Source organism: Rasamsonia emersonii, assembly GCF_000968595.1.
Source record: "Rasamsonia emersonii CBS 393.64 chromosome Unknown ctg1118621760017, whole genome shotgun sequence".
NCBI classification, from domain to species: domain Eukaryota; kingdom Fungi; phylum Ascomycota; class Eurotiomycetes; order Eurotiales; family Trichocomaceae; genus Rasamsonia; species Rasamsonia emersonii.
In genome coordinates this window covers 63,943-79,950 of record NW_013563270.1, presented here as the reverse complement: position 1 = coordinate 79,950, position 16,008 = coordinate 63,943, and the positions used below count along the sequence as shown (strand labels likewise).

The 16,008-nt window shown below is 51.0% G+C and overlaps 5 protein-coding genes across 5 annotated transcripts; 2 read left to right on the top strand and 3 right to left on the bottom strand.

Moving 5' to 3' along the window:
- Positions 1-230: 230 nt before the first annotated feature.
- Positions 231-1,795, top strand: T310_2202 (Major facilitator superfamily transporter; the record flags this gene model as incomplete). Its single annotated transcript, XM_013474908.1, has 5 exons — positions 231-378; positions 435-519; positions 587-1,071; positions 1,164-1,348; positions 1,532-1,795. 5 exons carry the CDS (start codon positions 231-233, stop codon positions 1,793-1,795), a joined length of 1,167 nt encoding a protein of 388 aa, XP_013330362.1.
- A 1,402-nt stretch (positions 1,796-3,197) lies between these two features.
- Positions 3,198-5,474, bottom strand: T310_2201 (Choline transporter Hnm1; the record flags this gene model as incomplete). The annotated part of the gene is made up of 12 exons (XM_013474907.1): positions 3,198-3,397; positions 3,452-3,636; positions 3,692-3,823; positions 3,881-3,938; positions 3,997-4,209; positions 4,259-4,286; positions 4,341-4,364; positions 4,415-4,602; positions 4,662-4,850; positions 4,908-5,084; positions 5,137-5,187; positions 5,369-5,474. 12 exons carry the CDS (start codon positions 5,472-5,474, stop codon positions 3,198-3,200), a joined length of 1,551 nt encoding a protein of 516 aa, XP_013330361.1.
- Positions 5,475-8,132: 2,658 nt separating this feature from the next.
- T310_2200 (uncharacterized protein) lies at positions 8,133-9,758 on the top strand (the record flags this gene model as incomplete). Its single annotated transcript, XM_013474906.1, has 2 exons — positions 8,133-8,707; positions 8,810-9,758. 2 exons carry the CDS (start codon positions 8,133-8,135, stop codon positions 9,756-9,758), a joined length of 1,524 nt encoding a protein of 507 aa, XP_013330360.1.
- A 215-nt stretch (positions 9,759-9,973) lies between these two features.
- T310_2199 (Aspergillopepsin I) lies at positions 9,974-11,266 on the bottom strand (the record flags this gene model as incomplete). The annotated part of the gene is made up of 3 exons (XM_013474905.1): positions 9,974-10,311; positions 10,359-10,882; positions 10,935-11,266. 3 exons carry the CDS (start codon positions 11,264-11,266, stop codon positions 9,974-9,976), a joined length of 1,194 nt encoding a protein of 397 aa, XP_013330359.1.
- Positions 11,267-14,202: 2,936 nt separating this feature from the next.
- T310_2198 (nuclease) lies at positions 14,203-15,161 on the bottom strand (the record flags this gene model as incomplete). The annotated part of the gene is made up of 3 exons (XM_013474904.1): positions 14,203-14,655; positions 14,709-14,777; positions 14,829-15,161. The coding sequence occupies 3 exons, from the start codon at positions 15,159-15,161 to the stop codon at positions 14,203-14,205; spliced, it is 855 nt and encodes a 284-aa protein (XP_013330358.1).
- Positions 15,162-16,008: the final 847 nt, after the last annotated feature.

Here is a 16,008-nt window from a genome sequence, read left to right as displayed (position 1 = left end):
CGCTGCTAGTGATGAATCACCATCCTGTCGTCCTGCTCCATTCTCCATTTTCACCAGACCACAGAAAGCATGGATCACCTTCCTGGTTGCCTTTGCAGGCATGTTCTCCCCCATGAGCAGCTTCATCTACTACCCTGCCATACCCTCCATAGCGAAGGACCTACGCTGTGGAGTCGGTCAATCTCACCGTGACCTCGTACATGATCGTATCGGGAACTGTGCCCGCCATCATGGGAAGTCTGGCCGACACTGTCGGTCGGAGGCCGGTGTACATGGTTGCATTTTCGATATATATCCTGGCCAACGTCGGGCTAGCGATTCAGCGGTCGTTCCCGGCGTTGTTGACGCTGAGGATGCTGCAAAGTGCTAGAAGTTCAGGTGCGCAAGTATTAACTGAAAAGAAAGTGTCACTGGATGAGCTAAAGCAAAAACAGGAACTACATCGCTCGGTTATGGAGTGATTTCCGACATTGCGAGTCCGGCTGAGAGGGGATTTTATGTGGGGATGCTTCTTCTGGGGTTTGTCGAATGCCTTACACGGCGTAATACTTCTTTTGTTTATATCGACCAACTGATACGTCGAAAGACCGAATGTCGCGCCGCCTATTGGGCCTTTACTGGGAGGAGCAATCGCCGATCGTCTAGGCTGGAGCTATATATTCTGGTTCCTTTGCGGACTGTCTGGGCTGTGTCTGCTCACAATCACCCTCTCTCTGCCCGAGACAGCACGGTGCATAGATGGCAACGGGAGCATCTCTGCAAGGGGGATTATTTACAAACAATGGCTACCTATACTTCGACATGTAGCTGTCAGAAATCCTGCTGAAGTTCCTCAAGAACGAAGACAGCCACTCCGTCGCCTTCCGAATTCAATTCGCTCTCTGCGAATCCTTCTGGAAAAGGACTCGGCTATCATCCTGTTCTGCAACGGCATCTTCTATGCGACGTATTGCTGCCTCCAGGCTTCGTTGTCGTCGTTGTTTATCGCACTCTATGACTACGGGGAGCTGCAAGCGGGACTTGTCTACATTCCCTTTGGGGTTGGATGCTTGATAGCATCATTATTGTTAGGTTTGCTATCATTATTATCTTCTCTTTCTTCTCTCCTTTCTTCTTCTTCTTCTTCTTTCCTTTTTTTTACATCATAACTCATAAAGCAACAGGAAAGCTCCTGGACCATGACTACGCACGCGTTGCCAAAGCCCAGAATGCCAGGGCTGGAAATACAAGACCGAACGAACTGGAAAACTTTCCGATCGAAAAGGCCCGGCTGAGGAGCATCTTCTATCCTGTTAGCGTCAGCGTCCTTGTCATTATTGGGTACGGATGGGCGTTGGAAAAGAGAGTCGTAAGTCGATACTTACCATCGAATACGTCCTGCAAGTCCTGCTCTATTTCTAACTCAACTAGCATGTAAGCATCCCTCTAATCATTCAATTCATTACCGGATCAGCTATAACTGCCATTTTCACGGTGTGACTACAAATCACGCATTGAAATGTACAGTACATAGCTAACTGCCGTATACCAGAGTCTCGGAACCCTTCTAACAGACATCCATCCCACGACATCCTCAACCGCCGCCGCAGCAGCAAATATTGTTCGCTGCCCGCTTGCCGCTGGAGGTACATCAGTCCTGCAGCTCCTCATTGAGTCCGTTGGAGTGGGATGGTGCTTCACTCTTATCGGGGCTGTTTGTGGACTGTGTATCCCTTTGCTGGTATTCGAGCGAGAGAGGGGTGGGAAATGGAGGATGGCTAGAGCCATCAACACTGATCGTACAGGATTAGAGTAGTATTGCATAAAGGATGGAAATTGTATACCGGAGCAAGTCTTTGTCTTGTAAAATGGCGCAATTACGGCGACAAAGAAGGCAGACAGGTAGACTGAGAATGAATGTCATCCATGCCAAGTTACCAAGTCGATTGAACAAAGTGAGAGTTTTCATTTAACAAAGAATATTACTCTTCAAGTCAGGTCTGGGTAGGCAGCCAATCTAGGTGCTTGGAGGTATGGCAATGATGCTTTGTCTAGTACAGCCATAAAGTCAGCTAATAATACAACAGATTGACCTGATTCCTGCAGGTTTGCATACATGCGTATATAACGGGTAAAGTGAGGGCTTGAGTGGATGTCATATTTTTTTTCGTATCAACCCGAGATGAACCATGTAAAAAGTTATATTTTCATCTCCCATCTGATTAATTAACGAAAGTTGGAAAAAGTAAGAGTTTAGTCATTGTTATATTGTGACTGTCCTTCCACCCTGTCAAGGCAGACCAGGACCTACGAGACCCTGTAGGTGTAATTAATTCCTTGGCAGAAGTCAGACAAAGTGAGGATTTTTTTTTTCATCTTAGATATGCAACATAACCAGGTCAAGTCATCTTACTCATTTCTTGGGCAGGGCAGGGCAGGGCAGGTCAGGCCGGGCCATCATTGACTCATTCAAAGGAATCTGACAAAGAGAAGTAGAATGAAGTCAGGTAAAGTGTGCGTTTTTGGAATCTGGTCAAGAATATAGATATAGGTATTCCCTGCTAGATTCTTTTTCCCTCTGCTTCGCCACAGATAATGGACTGCTAATCTGGGACTATTTCACCCTGTTACCTTGCTCTAAAAAAATGCTGTCATGACTCAGCAGTGTTGTTAATAGTCTTACTGCATTCCTAAAGGGGAAGTTCGCATAAAAAACAAAAAAAATTAAAAAAGAAGTCCGCTGAGAGGAGCAACTAATTAAAAGAAATAGAGCAATACTTTCTCTACTTCCAAAAAAAAAAGAAAAAAAAGTAAAAATAAAAAACAGCTGTCAAATATCGTAAAAAACAATTGCACTGAGAGTGTTCTGACAAGGGCGCGATTCGAACGCGCGCGGAGTTTCCCCCACAAGAATCCAGGGACTGCTTTTGGATAATAGCAGTCCAAGCCCGTTGGACGAATCGGACTTGAGTCTTGCGCCTTAGACCACTCGGCCACCTTGCCTATTTTTAGCACATACTTTATCGGGAAATTTCTCTGAATGAGGCTACGCCGATAGGATATGTAGGTTAGGCGAATAGATGGCTTGTTGGGTGTTTGTTTCTATTCTGTCAGATATTATTATTTATTCGACGGATATATTGTAAATGGTATATAAATATATATCTATATATGTGGTCCAGTACCTACATAATGCTGAACTGCTCGCTGTTAGTCCGTTACACATGCCTCACATGCTTATGCTTGCTATTTGTACTGGCGCTATCTACCACCACCACAGCAAGACGCGCAGCATTGGCATCATCCTCCCTCGCCTTCTGCATACTCTCTGAATACGCTCTCCCCGCGACAGCCCACCAGAGCAGCTCGATGATGAGGAATCCGCCGACGCAGACGCAGGTGTAGTTCATGTTTTGGGCTATATACACATGTTAGTGGTTGTTACTCAGTCCTGACCAGGGCTTAGACGCACCCGTCACAGGCATCTCGAAAGGAAACGAGAAAAAGACAATCGCAAAAATCAGCCAGGCGACGGTGACGCTGTTGACCACCATGCCGAGGACAGGACCCATGTGGAAGGGTCCGCGGTGCATGGTTCTGCGGCGAAGGACGACGTTTGTCAGGATGGGGACCAGGTAGGCGATGTTGTTGATCGTGCTGAAATATCAGACACGGTTAGCATGCAGAGCAATGCATATGTGGCTCAACTTACACAGCAGAACTCAGCATGGCGTTGAACGCGGTGCTCGAGCCGAGATAAATACAGCCCAACAAGGCAATGATCACAGCCACGCACAGCTGCGCGTTAAACGGGACGCCGAGGCGGGGGTGGACTTTGGCCCAGCTGAAAACAAAGTCAGTGATTAGAGTCTATCACATCTGGTTGTAGTTTGGGCCCTACATTTTCGACAAAGGAAGACCTCCGTCTCGGGCAAATGCCCAAAAGACTCGACCGGTGCCTAGAACGAGAATACCAGTAAGAAATAACAGTGCAAACGCGTCCTGTCTACCGCGTACTCAACTGCGACCCGATCATGCACGGCCCAATGGCCACCCACAGGATGAATGTCAAGGCAAAGGCGCCGCCCACGCTCTGCGTCGCCTGTCGGAAGATCTCCGCCAGTGGCAGGCCTGTCCGGCTGTTGGCCAGGCTGGCGTAGTCCTGGACGGAGAACATCAGGCTGAGCAGGTAGGTGAATCCAGTGATGAATGCGATGATGAGGGTGCATGCTAAACAGGAGTCAGCAGCAGGCTATAGGATCAGCAGCAGATTCCGTACCCAGAGCGAGAGGCGCATTTCTTCCGGGCTGTATGCTATTTAGTATTGTTCAATAGTAAAAATGTCTAGCATCGTCACCTACGTTGGGCATCTCTTCGGTGATGTGCTACGTCAGTCAGCAATGTGTACATATGAAGTTCAGCCTGCGACACGCACCGTAATCCCGTCCAGTCCACCCAGCGAATACAGCGGGTTCACTAGCCCGGTGATGAAGCATATGACATTGTTCTCCCATCCCGTATTGTTGATCCATGTCCGAAACACAAACTTGGCATCGTTGTGCGCAGGGGCCTTCGCCGCGACCACGACCAGGATGACGAACCATGCCAGTTGCAGGTAGGCCACTGACATCAACCCGTCAGCTGAGCTCAACTCGACTGGACCGGCTAGCGAGGCCACCTACACGAGAACCGATTGATCGCAGGAATAATGCGATTGCCAAACATGACTATCCCTGACGTGAGCAGGTTGAAACCTTGGTAGGCGAGGAATGTCATCCACGGCTGGATGACCAGGTCAGTCTTGTAGAGGGCGATCAGGGCCATGAAGTTGGTGGCATAGATCAGGTTGGTCGATGCGGTCGTGAAGATCCCTACCGATCAGTCAGGCCGGAACTGCGGAATGACGAGAATGAGTTAGGGGCACTCACATCCAAACACCGTACTCCACCCCGTGCTGAAGCTCAAGAAGCTGTTGTACCGTCCCGGCGCGATGGCCGCAATCCAGTGGTACATGCCTCCTTCGACGGGGTATGCGGATACGAATTCCGCCAGCGACGCTCCTAGGAAGGACTGCAGGATGAAGACGAGGATGAATCCGTAGATGACTGCAGCTTGTTAGACATGAAAGTCAAGGACAAGTGCAAGTTCGAGACATACGCGCTCCCGGCCCGCCAGCATTGATGGCGGTGATGAGTCCTAGGCCCAGCCCTGTTGCCCGACAATCAGCCAGGGTTCGTCAACTTTGTGACAGAGACCTGCCTGTCCACGAGATTGTGCAATTCGCTGCGAGACCGATCAGGCTGAAAATGGTGAAATGGCGCTTCAATTCTTGTTTGTGGCCTGTCACGCATTAGCTGGATTCTGTCCTCTTTCTTTTTCTCGGACGTACCCATCTGCGCCAGACGCAATTCATCCTCATTCTGCACCTTGATGACGCTGGTCTCGTCGCCCGCGGCGACTGCCGCGGGCACAGAGTTGACATGGCCGACGCCCATCTGTCCTCAAATGAAAGGGGTCAATTCACGGTGATATACACGTGCCCATATAGATACCCCGGACGTATTGATGAATACGGCGCGGGGAAGTGAAGAAAAGGGAGGAAGATTCGTAGATTCGTCATGGTAAGATCCAAGCAGCTATGAGCTCCTTATCACTTGCATGGATATCTTGACTGATTATCAAAACCCCATCGGCAATTCAACAAAAGATTGCCGGTGCGCCGGTCAGATTCCCGGTGCTGGGGGGGACCCGGCGATCGCGACGAATGAGAGGCGCGGACCCCGTGATCTTCACGCTCCTCCGCCGTTCCACCGGGCCGCCATCACGAACTCCAACCATCTCGTGCGGAGGCGGAATCAGGGTGAAAGGTGAATTCTCCTCGATGGCAATCCAGGCAGCTAATATCAATGGTGTGCAAAGTCCCGAGTCTACTTACTCCTGACTCTTCTTGCAAAAGACTGATCGAGTCTGGAAAAGTCAGGGCTCTGGAACGCATATATAACATAGTTCTTGGCGACAGTGAGCATGCGACCCTGTGTGGAGAAGGCGCGGAAAAGGAGCTCGGCTGTTGCTATCTTGGGCTTTCTTCAGTGAGACAGTCTAGCCCAAACGCCGCCGCTTCTGAATTCCTCCCATCTTTATCTCGGAGAAGAACATGCTTTGATATCATTCCGGCAAATACAATAAAAGTAAGTGACACATAAAAGAAAGACCAGCTAGATTCGTTCCTGACGCAGCCAAGCAGTCAGTTCGTCGCTTCAAGGCAGCAAGGCTGATCAGGGTATTGAGGTTGCTCGATAAGGATCGGAATATCTCAATTCATCGCTCAATACCGAGGTAGGTAATCCCTAGTCCAGTTCCATCCGCGACTAGCCACAAATGCTTTGATAATGCCCGCCCATGATTGGTCTGCAGTTAATGACATCAAGGCCAATGGCATCAGGCACGTGGCTGAAGATCGATGATTGGCGAGATGCATGTGACATGTCACTAGAAGCGCAATTCTCTATGGATTGATAGGTATCTTTCAACCATTATCGATGCTTATTCTATCTGCCACCACCCTGCTTCTTCCTAACCAGTCCATCACTAGTCCACGCCAATAATCCTATTTATCTACAAACAGATGATATGAGAGATGGCCAAGTCTGATAGGTTCAACGGGTTTGAACTGGACTGATTAATTCCATAATTAGGGAACTACAGGGAGGTAGTTCATGAGACTCTGATGTTCACTATGCCTGGCTATTTCTGAACTCGAAAAATCCTCGATCTGTGTTTCCAGAATTACCGTCGAATCCATTATGCCAGCTCTATCTATACAAAGATACGATACTACGTTTGGCAAATGACCTATCTTCAATTCATCTATCCACAGACATCGCTTATCAAACCAGATCAAAAGACTGATGGACATCGCTCCTGACATGGTCTGATGACGGAGGAACAAAGTCTTCTCACACGCCCGTGCTAATGGATCAGTCAGAAAGTTTAAGGAACAGAGACTAGCTGCTTACTCCCTTCCGGACAAGAAGATAGTCACCACCTAGACCTTGTGTGTTGTTTGCACTTGCAGGTACCACACATGTTTGCTGCAAAATCCATGACAGTATTGACAATGCTATGACACCGCATCAGGACTATCTTGACAATAAACGGAGGCGTCTTCTTGATACACCGCCCTGGCTGTTTTCAAGAACAGCCACGAGAATAACGGAGATGTTCCTGAGGTTTTATCTGTGCTACGGCGACCTGAACCATCGGCACTTCATCGAGCCGGACGACACAGCGCTGCTGGTGAACCTGGCGAACGGCAAAAAAAAAAAAAGAAAGAAGAAGAAGAAGAAACAGAAAGTAAATAAACAGACACTTTGTGTCGCTTTGTATTGAGTGATAAATAGTCAAAATTCCCCTATTAGCAATCCTGTCCTGTCCTCTTCAATCTAGCCAGCCATTCTCTATCGACGGCCATACCTTAAGTACGCAGTTGGATCCTCCACCCCATCACGTGGAAGGTCCATATTGAAGCACGTGGACTGTCCTTTTATTTTTCTTACACTATCATCAGTCCTTATACACTTGCTTGACATCATTCTCCCCATTACAGATTTCCTTCATATGGCAAACAAGATGGTATACATTCAGCTCGACTGGGAAGATACATATATATATGCAACACTGCCATCATCGCGATCACTAGTACAGTACAATACCTATCCACAAGAATGATAATTATGTCCAGTACTAACAGTATTTACAGGTCGACCTTTGTCTTGTCCCCCATACTCCATCCGTATCCATGCTGCATACTACTGCCTGCATACTCTGGAATGTTCCCCCACGTGGGGGTGCATAGAGGCCCGAGCACGCGGGGAATTGCCGAAGCGTGGGGGTAATAGAGTCAAAGCTCCTGCTGTCAGTCAACGTCTGCAATCAGCGCAATGCAATAGAATCCAGTAATACGGACTCTGAGCTAGCTATACTGCTAGTGCCAGCCGATGATCGCCGCGCAATGCGGGGAACCGGAGGAATTCCGATGTCATTACTTGACTTGCAATGCTGCTGAACAGACATATAAGCCGGTATAAAACGTCGAGAGAGAACTTGGTCGTTTGTCTCCCATTACAACTTGATTACATCTAGTAATCGCTACCATGGCATCCAAACCGACCGTCACCCATGAAGAAGAGCAACCCGCCGTCCACGGCGACACGGCGCTCCGCCTGATCGGCCAGCAGAGAATCCCACTCACGGACGCCGACAGCAAGCGCATCCGGCGCAAGACAGACCGCGTCATCCTGGCCATCCTCGTGTGGGTGTACTTCCTGCAGATCCTGGACAAGTCGGTGCTCGGGTACGGGGCCACCTTCGGCTTGCAGGCCGACACGCACCTGACGGGCAACCAGTACTCGCTGCTGGGGTCGATCGCGCCCATCGCCCAGCTCGTCTGGCAGCCGTTCTCGTCGTGGCTGATCGTGCGCGTGCCGCATCGCCGCCTGATGCCCGCGCTGTGTCTGGGCTGGGGCGTCGCCCAGGCCGCCATGGCCGCCTGTCGCAGTTTCGCCTCCCTGATGGCCGCGCGCTTCTTCCTCGGCCTGTTCGAGGCCGCCTGTCTGCCGCTGTTCAGCGTCATCACCAGCCAGTGGTACCGCCGCGCCGAGCAGCCGCTGCGCATTGCGGCCTGGTACAGTACCAACGGCGCGGCGACTGTCATCGCGGCGGCCCTGTCGTACGGGTTGGGCCATATCGAGTCGCCTGTTCTGAGGCCATGGCAGATGTACTCCCCTTCTACCCCGAACGCTGACTGACTGACTGCTGACGACTGGCGCAGTATCTTCCTCACCGTCGGCCTCCTGACCATCATCTCAGTGCCGTTCATCTACTGGAAACTAGACAACGACATCCCCTCAGCGCGGTTCCTGACGGAGACGGAAAAAGCGCAGGCCATCGAGCGGCTGCGCGCGAACCAGACGGGCACAGGGAGCCGCGAGTTCAAGATCCGGCACGTCGTCGAGGCAGCGCTCGAGCCCAAAACCTACCTCTGGATCGGCATGGCGATGCTGCTGAACGTCGGCGCCAGCGTGAGCAACACGTTCGGCCCGCTGATCCTCAACGGCCTGGGGTACGACGCGTACACGACGAGTCTGCTCAACATGCCGTTTGGCGCGCTGCAGCTGCTGGTCATCCTGGCGGGGAGCTATCTGGCGCAGCGGGCGCGGATGAAGGGCGTCGTGCTGGCCGGCTTCATGCTGCCGGTAGTCGCGGGCCTGGCAATTCTGTACGCCGTGCCACGCAGTAATAACAGCACGAAGCAAAACTCAGTCGAACCCTCCCTCCTGGTAGGCTACTACCTGCTCGCGTTTCTCTTCGGCGGCAACCCACTGATCGTGACGTGGATCGTGGGCAACACGGGCGGCACAACGAAGAAATCGGCGCTGATGAGCCTGTACAACGCGGCCAGCTCGGCGGGCAACATCGTCGGCCCGCTGCTCTTCAGCAAGAAGGACGCGCCGGCGTATCGGCCGGGCGTGCGGGCTTGTCTGGCCATCTTCGTGGCGCTGGTGGCCGTCGTGCTGGCGCAGTGGGCGAATTTGGTCGTGCTGAACCGGATGCAGGAGCGGCGGCGCGTGCGGAATGGAAAGCCGGCCAAGGTGGTTGATTACTCGATGAGGGAGCGCTATCACGATACCAGCGAGAGTGATCCCGACGGGACGATCGGAGACAAAGCCTTCCTGGACCTGACGGACCGGGAGAACGATGAATTTGTGTATATTTACTAGCTACCTGAAGAAAACGGAGTATATCGTTATGCTATGACCATGTACGTATTTCACTGAAAATATATTCGAGATTGATCATAACTAATTGATTCAATAAATCATTATGTATGTATGTACAGGCAACTGCTCATGCACATATCCTATCAATCACCATGATAATCGATCGATCGAAAAATCATCTCCTACCAACCAACCTGGGCTGGAGGACGACTGGTCTACGCCTGAGCAGCAAAGCCCAGCTGAGGACCGTCCGAGTCAAAGACGACGTACTGGCTCTTGAGGAAGACGTCGCCGAAGATGGAGAAGCCAATGCCCTGGTTGGACTGCAGACCGCCGAAGCAGGTCTGGCTGCCCTGCGACACGGGCTGGAAGTTGAGGTACTCGGCCGGCACGGTGGCGGTGTACTGGCCGATGGTGAAGCTCAGCTCGGGCAGCTGCGCGTCGCACGGGAAGGTGTAGCCGCCGGCGTTCTGGTCGTTCTGCGCGCCCTGGACCTGCTGGTAGTACTCGTTGACGATCTGGTCGTCGAGCAGGAGGAGGGTGGTGCCGGTGTCTGCGAAATCAGCATCTAGATAACTCTGATGTAGGGGGAGTTCTTACCAGCAATGCCAGAAATGGAGCCACCGCTGCCGCTGCTGCCGCCAATCGAGTAGCCGTCGGCCGTGAACTGCCAGAAGCCCTGCGAGTTGTCGACCTGGGTGTACTGGATGCTGCCCTTGTACTTGGAGCTGTCGATGTAGCCAAAGTCGTAGCTGCCGGGCTCGTTGTGCTTGAGGGTGACGGCGAACAGCGGCTTGGCGAGCGAGGACTTGACCGTGTCGAAGAAGGTCGTCTGCGGCTTGGGCTTGACGGTGTTGATGCTGCTGAAGGCCAGGCCCAGCAAGCCGTCGCCCGGCTCCTGCGTGAACTCGGAGCTGACCTTGGTGGCGGCCTCGACCGCCTGGTTGGAGGCGTTGACGCCGCCCACCGAGACGCTGTCCTGGTAGACGTCGCCGCCGGCCGAGCTGCCGTCGCCGTACGAGATGCTCCAGGTGTAGCCGTTCAGCTTCTTGGCCGTCGAGCTGGGCTTGTAGATGGCGTGGTTGCCGCGCTCGCTGGAGGGCGTCTCGTTGGAGAAGACCCAGCTGGACGAGTCAGCTGCTCCGTTCTTGTTCTTGCGAGAGTTGGGACACTTACAGATCCGCAGAGCCCGTGTCAAAGTCCAGGTTCAGCGTGCTCTGGCCGATGGTAACGGGCGTGAGATACAAGCTGTCGCCGGCGACGGGCGTGTTGGCCGCAGAGCCGCTCTGCGTGCCGGACGCGGCCGTCCGCACAGACGACGGAATTGGAGCGCCATACTTGGCCAGAGCGCGCGCGTAGTCGGCAGCTGGGGGCGCACGAGGCTTGGTCCGGGGCACCGCGACCTGCTTCAGGGAGAACTGCACGTTGGGAGCTGGCCCGGTCGGGGCGGCCACGGCGACGGCGGAGCACAGCGAGAGTGCAGACACGAAGGCTTTGGACAGACCCATGGTGGTGAAGGACGACTGAGGACTGACTGAGTGAGGACTGCTGACTGTCTGATCGATGGATGGGAGACGGTACTTCGAGCAGCAAGTTGCGGCTTCTTATAGCCTCGCCGGCCGCTCGCAGTCGATCACGTCAGAGCCATGGCGATATCAGCACACGGCTCAGGATGCGACGTCTGACGGACAAGCTCCAGTAGGACAGACGAGGAGCAGAGGCCCTCGTCGGAGGCTCCGGACGCATTGACGCCCCGACGGCAGTCAGGAGAGCTCGAGCTCCCAGATGGTGCAAGGACCGCATGGTCTGTGATAGGCTGGCGGCGTGATTGCAGGGTATGATCGCGCCGGCGATCGCAGGCCAGCAGCACGGAGCCAGGGGAGACGATCGACCTCAATATTGGTCTTTTTGGCTGGAGCGTGCAGGCGCTAAATTAGCAAGGCAACCTTATCGCGGCGCCGCTCCACTTCCCCGTCATCAACAGGGGCATGAGCCGACGATAGGCGCAGCCAAGGATCAGGCTAGCGAGATGCTACGTCGGAGGCGCCGTCGAACGGTCAAATCCAGAAGACTGAAGAGTACGGAGTCTGTGCTGGCTGGCCGTGGGCCTCATCCATCAGACGATCTTGTTCCTGTCTTCAGCTGAGTAAATACTCCGTAGGATAATCATCCTGATAGCAGACGTACTGATGATCCCCCTCATTCTGTCATCCGCAACGTCATTGATGCCATTCTGGGTCTCGTTAGCAATACTACATCGGCACACGGACAAGACACGGACCAGCATGCGGCTTGCTGTTCACGGGGCATTGCTGTCCACTGGTGATCCGAGCATGAAACAGCAAACAATGAGAGATCTTGGCAATGACGATGGACAGGGTCTGATGGACAGGGTCTTGTAATACTCCGTACTCCGTACTCTCGATGGACGTTTCTGTCCTACGGGGTCCCCCGTGCACGTGCCCGGAGCCCGCCGTCGGCAGGTGATCTGCATTCTCCAGATTCGGCGATGCAGCTGCATAGCATCAGCAGTTTAGCATTTAGCACGTTTAGCACGTTTAGCACACTGGTTAACGCGTTTAAGCAATGACACCTCGGGAACAACGCTGGGGTATCATGACCTGCATCCTGGCGCTGATCAGTTGCAGATGGCAGTCTGCGATTGGCAAGCTTCAGCTGAAACAGGTACAGAGTACCGATAGATAGCAATGAGTGGATTGTTCAGTGCCAGGATCTCTGTCCAGACAGGTCTGGATGATTGTCTAATTCAAGGATTCATCACACCATCAGCAGTATGCATGTGATTCGATCTGTATCAACGGTATGTACTGTATGGATATCCTTGTCTAGTCGGACCTTTTACCCCTTCTGCCAATCCCGGGGTATGCTATTAATAATCCATAATAAATTCTCCGAAAGGAATCGACTAAATGTCGGCATGTAGGTAGTAAGCAGTTATACTTTCTTTGTTCATCTGCTTATCATCTGACAGACAAGAGACACATACTGTCTGTGCGAGAATCCTATTCGTTATCTAGCTTTAGAGAATCAGTATGTATGTAACCTGATGTACGGAGTACTTGCCAAGATGTCAGTGCGATGGATTATTATTATTAATATTCGACAAGATTGTAACAAGTCGACAAGTAGACAAGAAAGCACGCAATCGAAAGTTTCACATGACATACATACGTCTACTAGGTTGTTGTTATTAAAAATCGAAGTAATCAAATATGTAGTACCAGTCCATGCACGTAGACGCGCCAAGCGCCACTCTTTCTTAATAAGGAGTACAACACGGATATTTATTGATATCATTCCGTATATAGTATAATTTATTTCTTTATCTCCGTATTCCATGTGTCGAATGTTATGTCTGTTTCAGCGGATATGAATCTGTTACACTGTACTTGTAGCACACAAGAAAGACAAGACAAGACATAACAAAGACATGGACATGGACATGGACATTAATTAACAATATCAAGTTACTTCCTGCCAAGATGCTGTACGAAGAAAGAAAGAAAAGGTTATTTCCAGTTATGTTGATCCTGTCTGCTTCCATTCTGTTCCACACTGTGGCATATCCTGATTGGTTGTTAGTATCTAGTTCCCTTGGTATCTCTTCTTCTCTTTTGACTATTATTACCTAATTTCTACTCTTATCCTTAGATATCTTGTCTGATGGGGTCAAATGCCCAATAATGTACTGCGTATGAACTGGATGGAGTACAACTAAGTTAACTAACTCCACAGCACAATGCAATGCAATGCAACCACCCTGAGTTGTGTAAAAACCTAATTTTCTGTTCTAATCTGTACCACAGTAAGTAGGACGACTGATCCATGGGTATCCTGTGGGGATGTGAATGAACCCGTGATTTGGATTTTGTCTCTTTTTTTTTTTGGTCGGTATTCGGGACTGATCGGACGGACGGGAGGACGGAACGGGGGATTTGCTTGGACTGAGTATGTATCGTTTGGTAGGAGCTGGCTAGGTGGTTTTGGAGAGGATGGAATTGTGTGATTTATGATTATTATTTTTTTGTGTATACCATATCATGGATCTTGCTATTTTTATTTTTATTTATTTTTTTCTGTGACTATTAATTATATTATATCTGAGCTATATATCTAGTCTGCTGGCTCTTAACCACCTAAATAAAGTAAAATTTATACCCCAATAAATCAAGCGTACTAGCTGTTCTGTCATAGAATCATGATCATTTTTACTCACATTATTTCATTGACCAGTGTACGACTACCGTGATAGTAGTTTGTTGTAATAGAGTACAGTATAGGTCTGCTTGATTGGCACTATGCTTGTTCTCATATGTATATGTTCTAGCTTGCTGTTGCATGAAGGACGTTTCTTCTGGTTGAATGTCTTTAGGCCTCTGCTTATTGATAATATAAATCCATGCTATCAGCAGAATACCTGTCTCTACTGCTTCGCAATCAAGTCCAACCACGCCGCCAACCGATATCCTGCCCGGGCAAGCAACTCCTCAAACACCGGCTTGCAATCGTCATAGTACTCGCCCGAGAGGTCATTCTCCTTGAGATACGTCAACCCCGGCTTCAGCACCGTGCTGCAGACGTAGCCATTCGCATCGCTCGCCCAGCCCATCGCCGTGCCGATCGGATCGCTGAGATTCATCCCCGAGAGCCACGATGCCTTCTGCGACGCGTACTCGCCGCTCTGCAGGCGCGTGGTCAGCGTCGCCGCGAAGCTCTTGGCTGTCGACAGAGACGACCCCCCTGCGTCGGCTTCTAGCATGTTCGTGTCCCAGATGTGGTGCAGGTTTGTGCTCGTGCCGTTGAACGTCACGTCGATGTCGTTCCCGCCCACGTCGAGGTTCTCGTCGTGCAGCGGCTGGTGGATGTCGCCGACGAACTGGTTTCGTTTTAGCAAGAAGAAATAAAATGTACTGTACTGGGACTACTAACGTGGACGATGAACTTCAGCGCGTCCAACGCTTCGGAACTCGACGTCGATTTGTCCAGTAATTGCGTCGTCTGGATCGTGAGCCAACTGACACCAAGAAGATACAGTAATGGAGAGCGTACATAATTATTAATCGCGCTAACAACGCATCCCTTATCACCGCAGTCCCTAGCATAATCGACGCCACAGCTCGTTGGCGGATCGTCGTGCGCATCGATAAAGTGCAGCGGTTCCGACCAGCGGCCAGCGGACGTGTAGCGGTACGAATCCGCCCAGGTGGCCACGCTGGCCAGATACGAGGAGGACGTATCGCCCAGGATGCCCTGGCAGTAGGACGCCGTCGACGGAGCGACGAAGCTCTGCGCGATGTAGGCGATGGTCTCGTGGCCGAGATTGCCCCAGGCGTAGCTGCGGGGGAGGGTGGCCAGGAGGGCGAGAAGGGATGGAGAGAGCATGGCTAAGATACAATTAATTCTGGCGTGCTAGTTAGTGATTGTTGTGATTGAAAGAGAGTGAGACAGGACTATATATAATCCTCCAGGATATGTATGTCCAGTACAGTACAGTACAGACCTAGACAAGGCATCTATAGGCACTAGCCCGTACTACGGCAAGCCTGTTTAGAGATCGATGCAACTCTGCATCCGCCCCCGCATTAATCACTCACTGAATGATAAGTCTGCAGAGGCACGAGCAGGACAAACAGATTCTGATTCGCTGATTGGAGATCTCCGTTGAAGCTGTACATACATATAGTGTTTGGTCTTATCATGCAGATACGACGCCAGCCATTCGCTACTGCAATATCCTAGGTAGAATAAGCTTGTCATGCTAAGTTTACGGCTATGGTTATTATCCTGTCTGGGAATAGCATTGCAACACGGCAGTTTAAATGAAAGGCCTCCTGAATGGCATACGAAGGGAGAACTGTGTAGCATGTCAGCATACAAACAATATATGTGTCTATATCTATCTATCGAACAAGATGCCGGTATAATATAGTAATTCTGAGTCTTGTCCTCCATAAATTTATATCTAAGGAGTATTAAGAACCGTTTACATGGATGATATATACCTACAGGATTGAGCCTAACATCGTAGAGAGCTTCATCATGATACCATAGACGAGCTGCTGCAGATACCTTAATAATAGAGAGTTTTGGCTGCTAAGCAGCCCCTGCACCAAACAAGAGTATTGTTGCAGAAACGCCCTCTTCTTCCCTGTTAGGCTCTTCCAAGCAATGCAGGACTGTATGTACAGTACAGCTGGATCTTAGACGCCACTGGGAAAAAAAATAATAG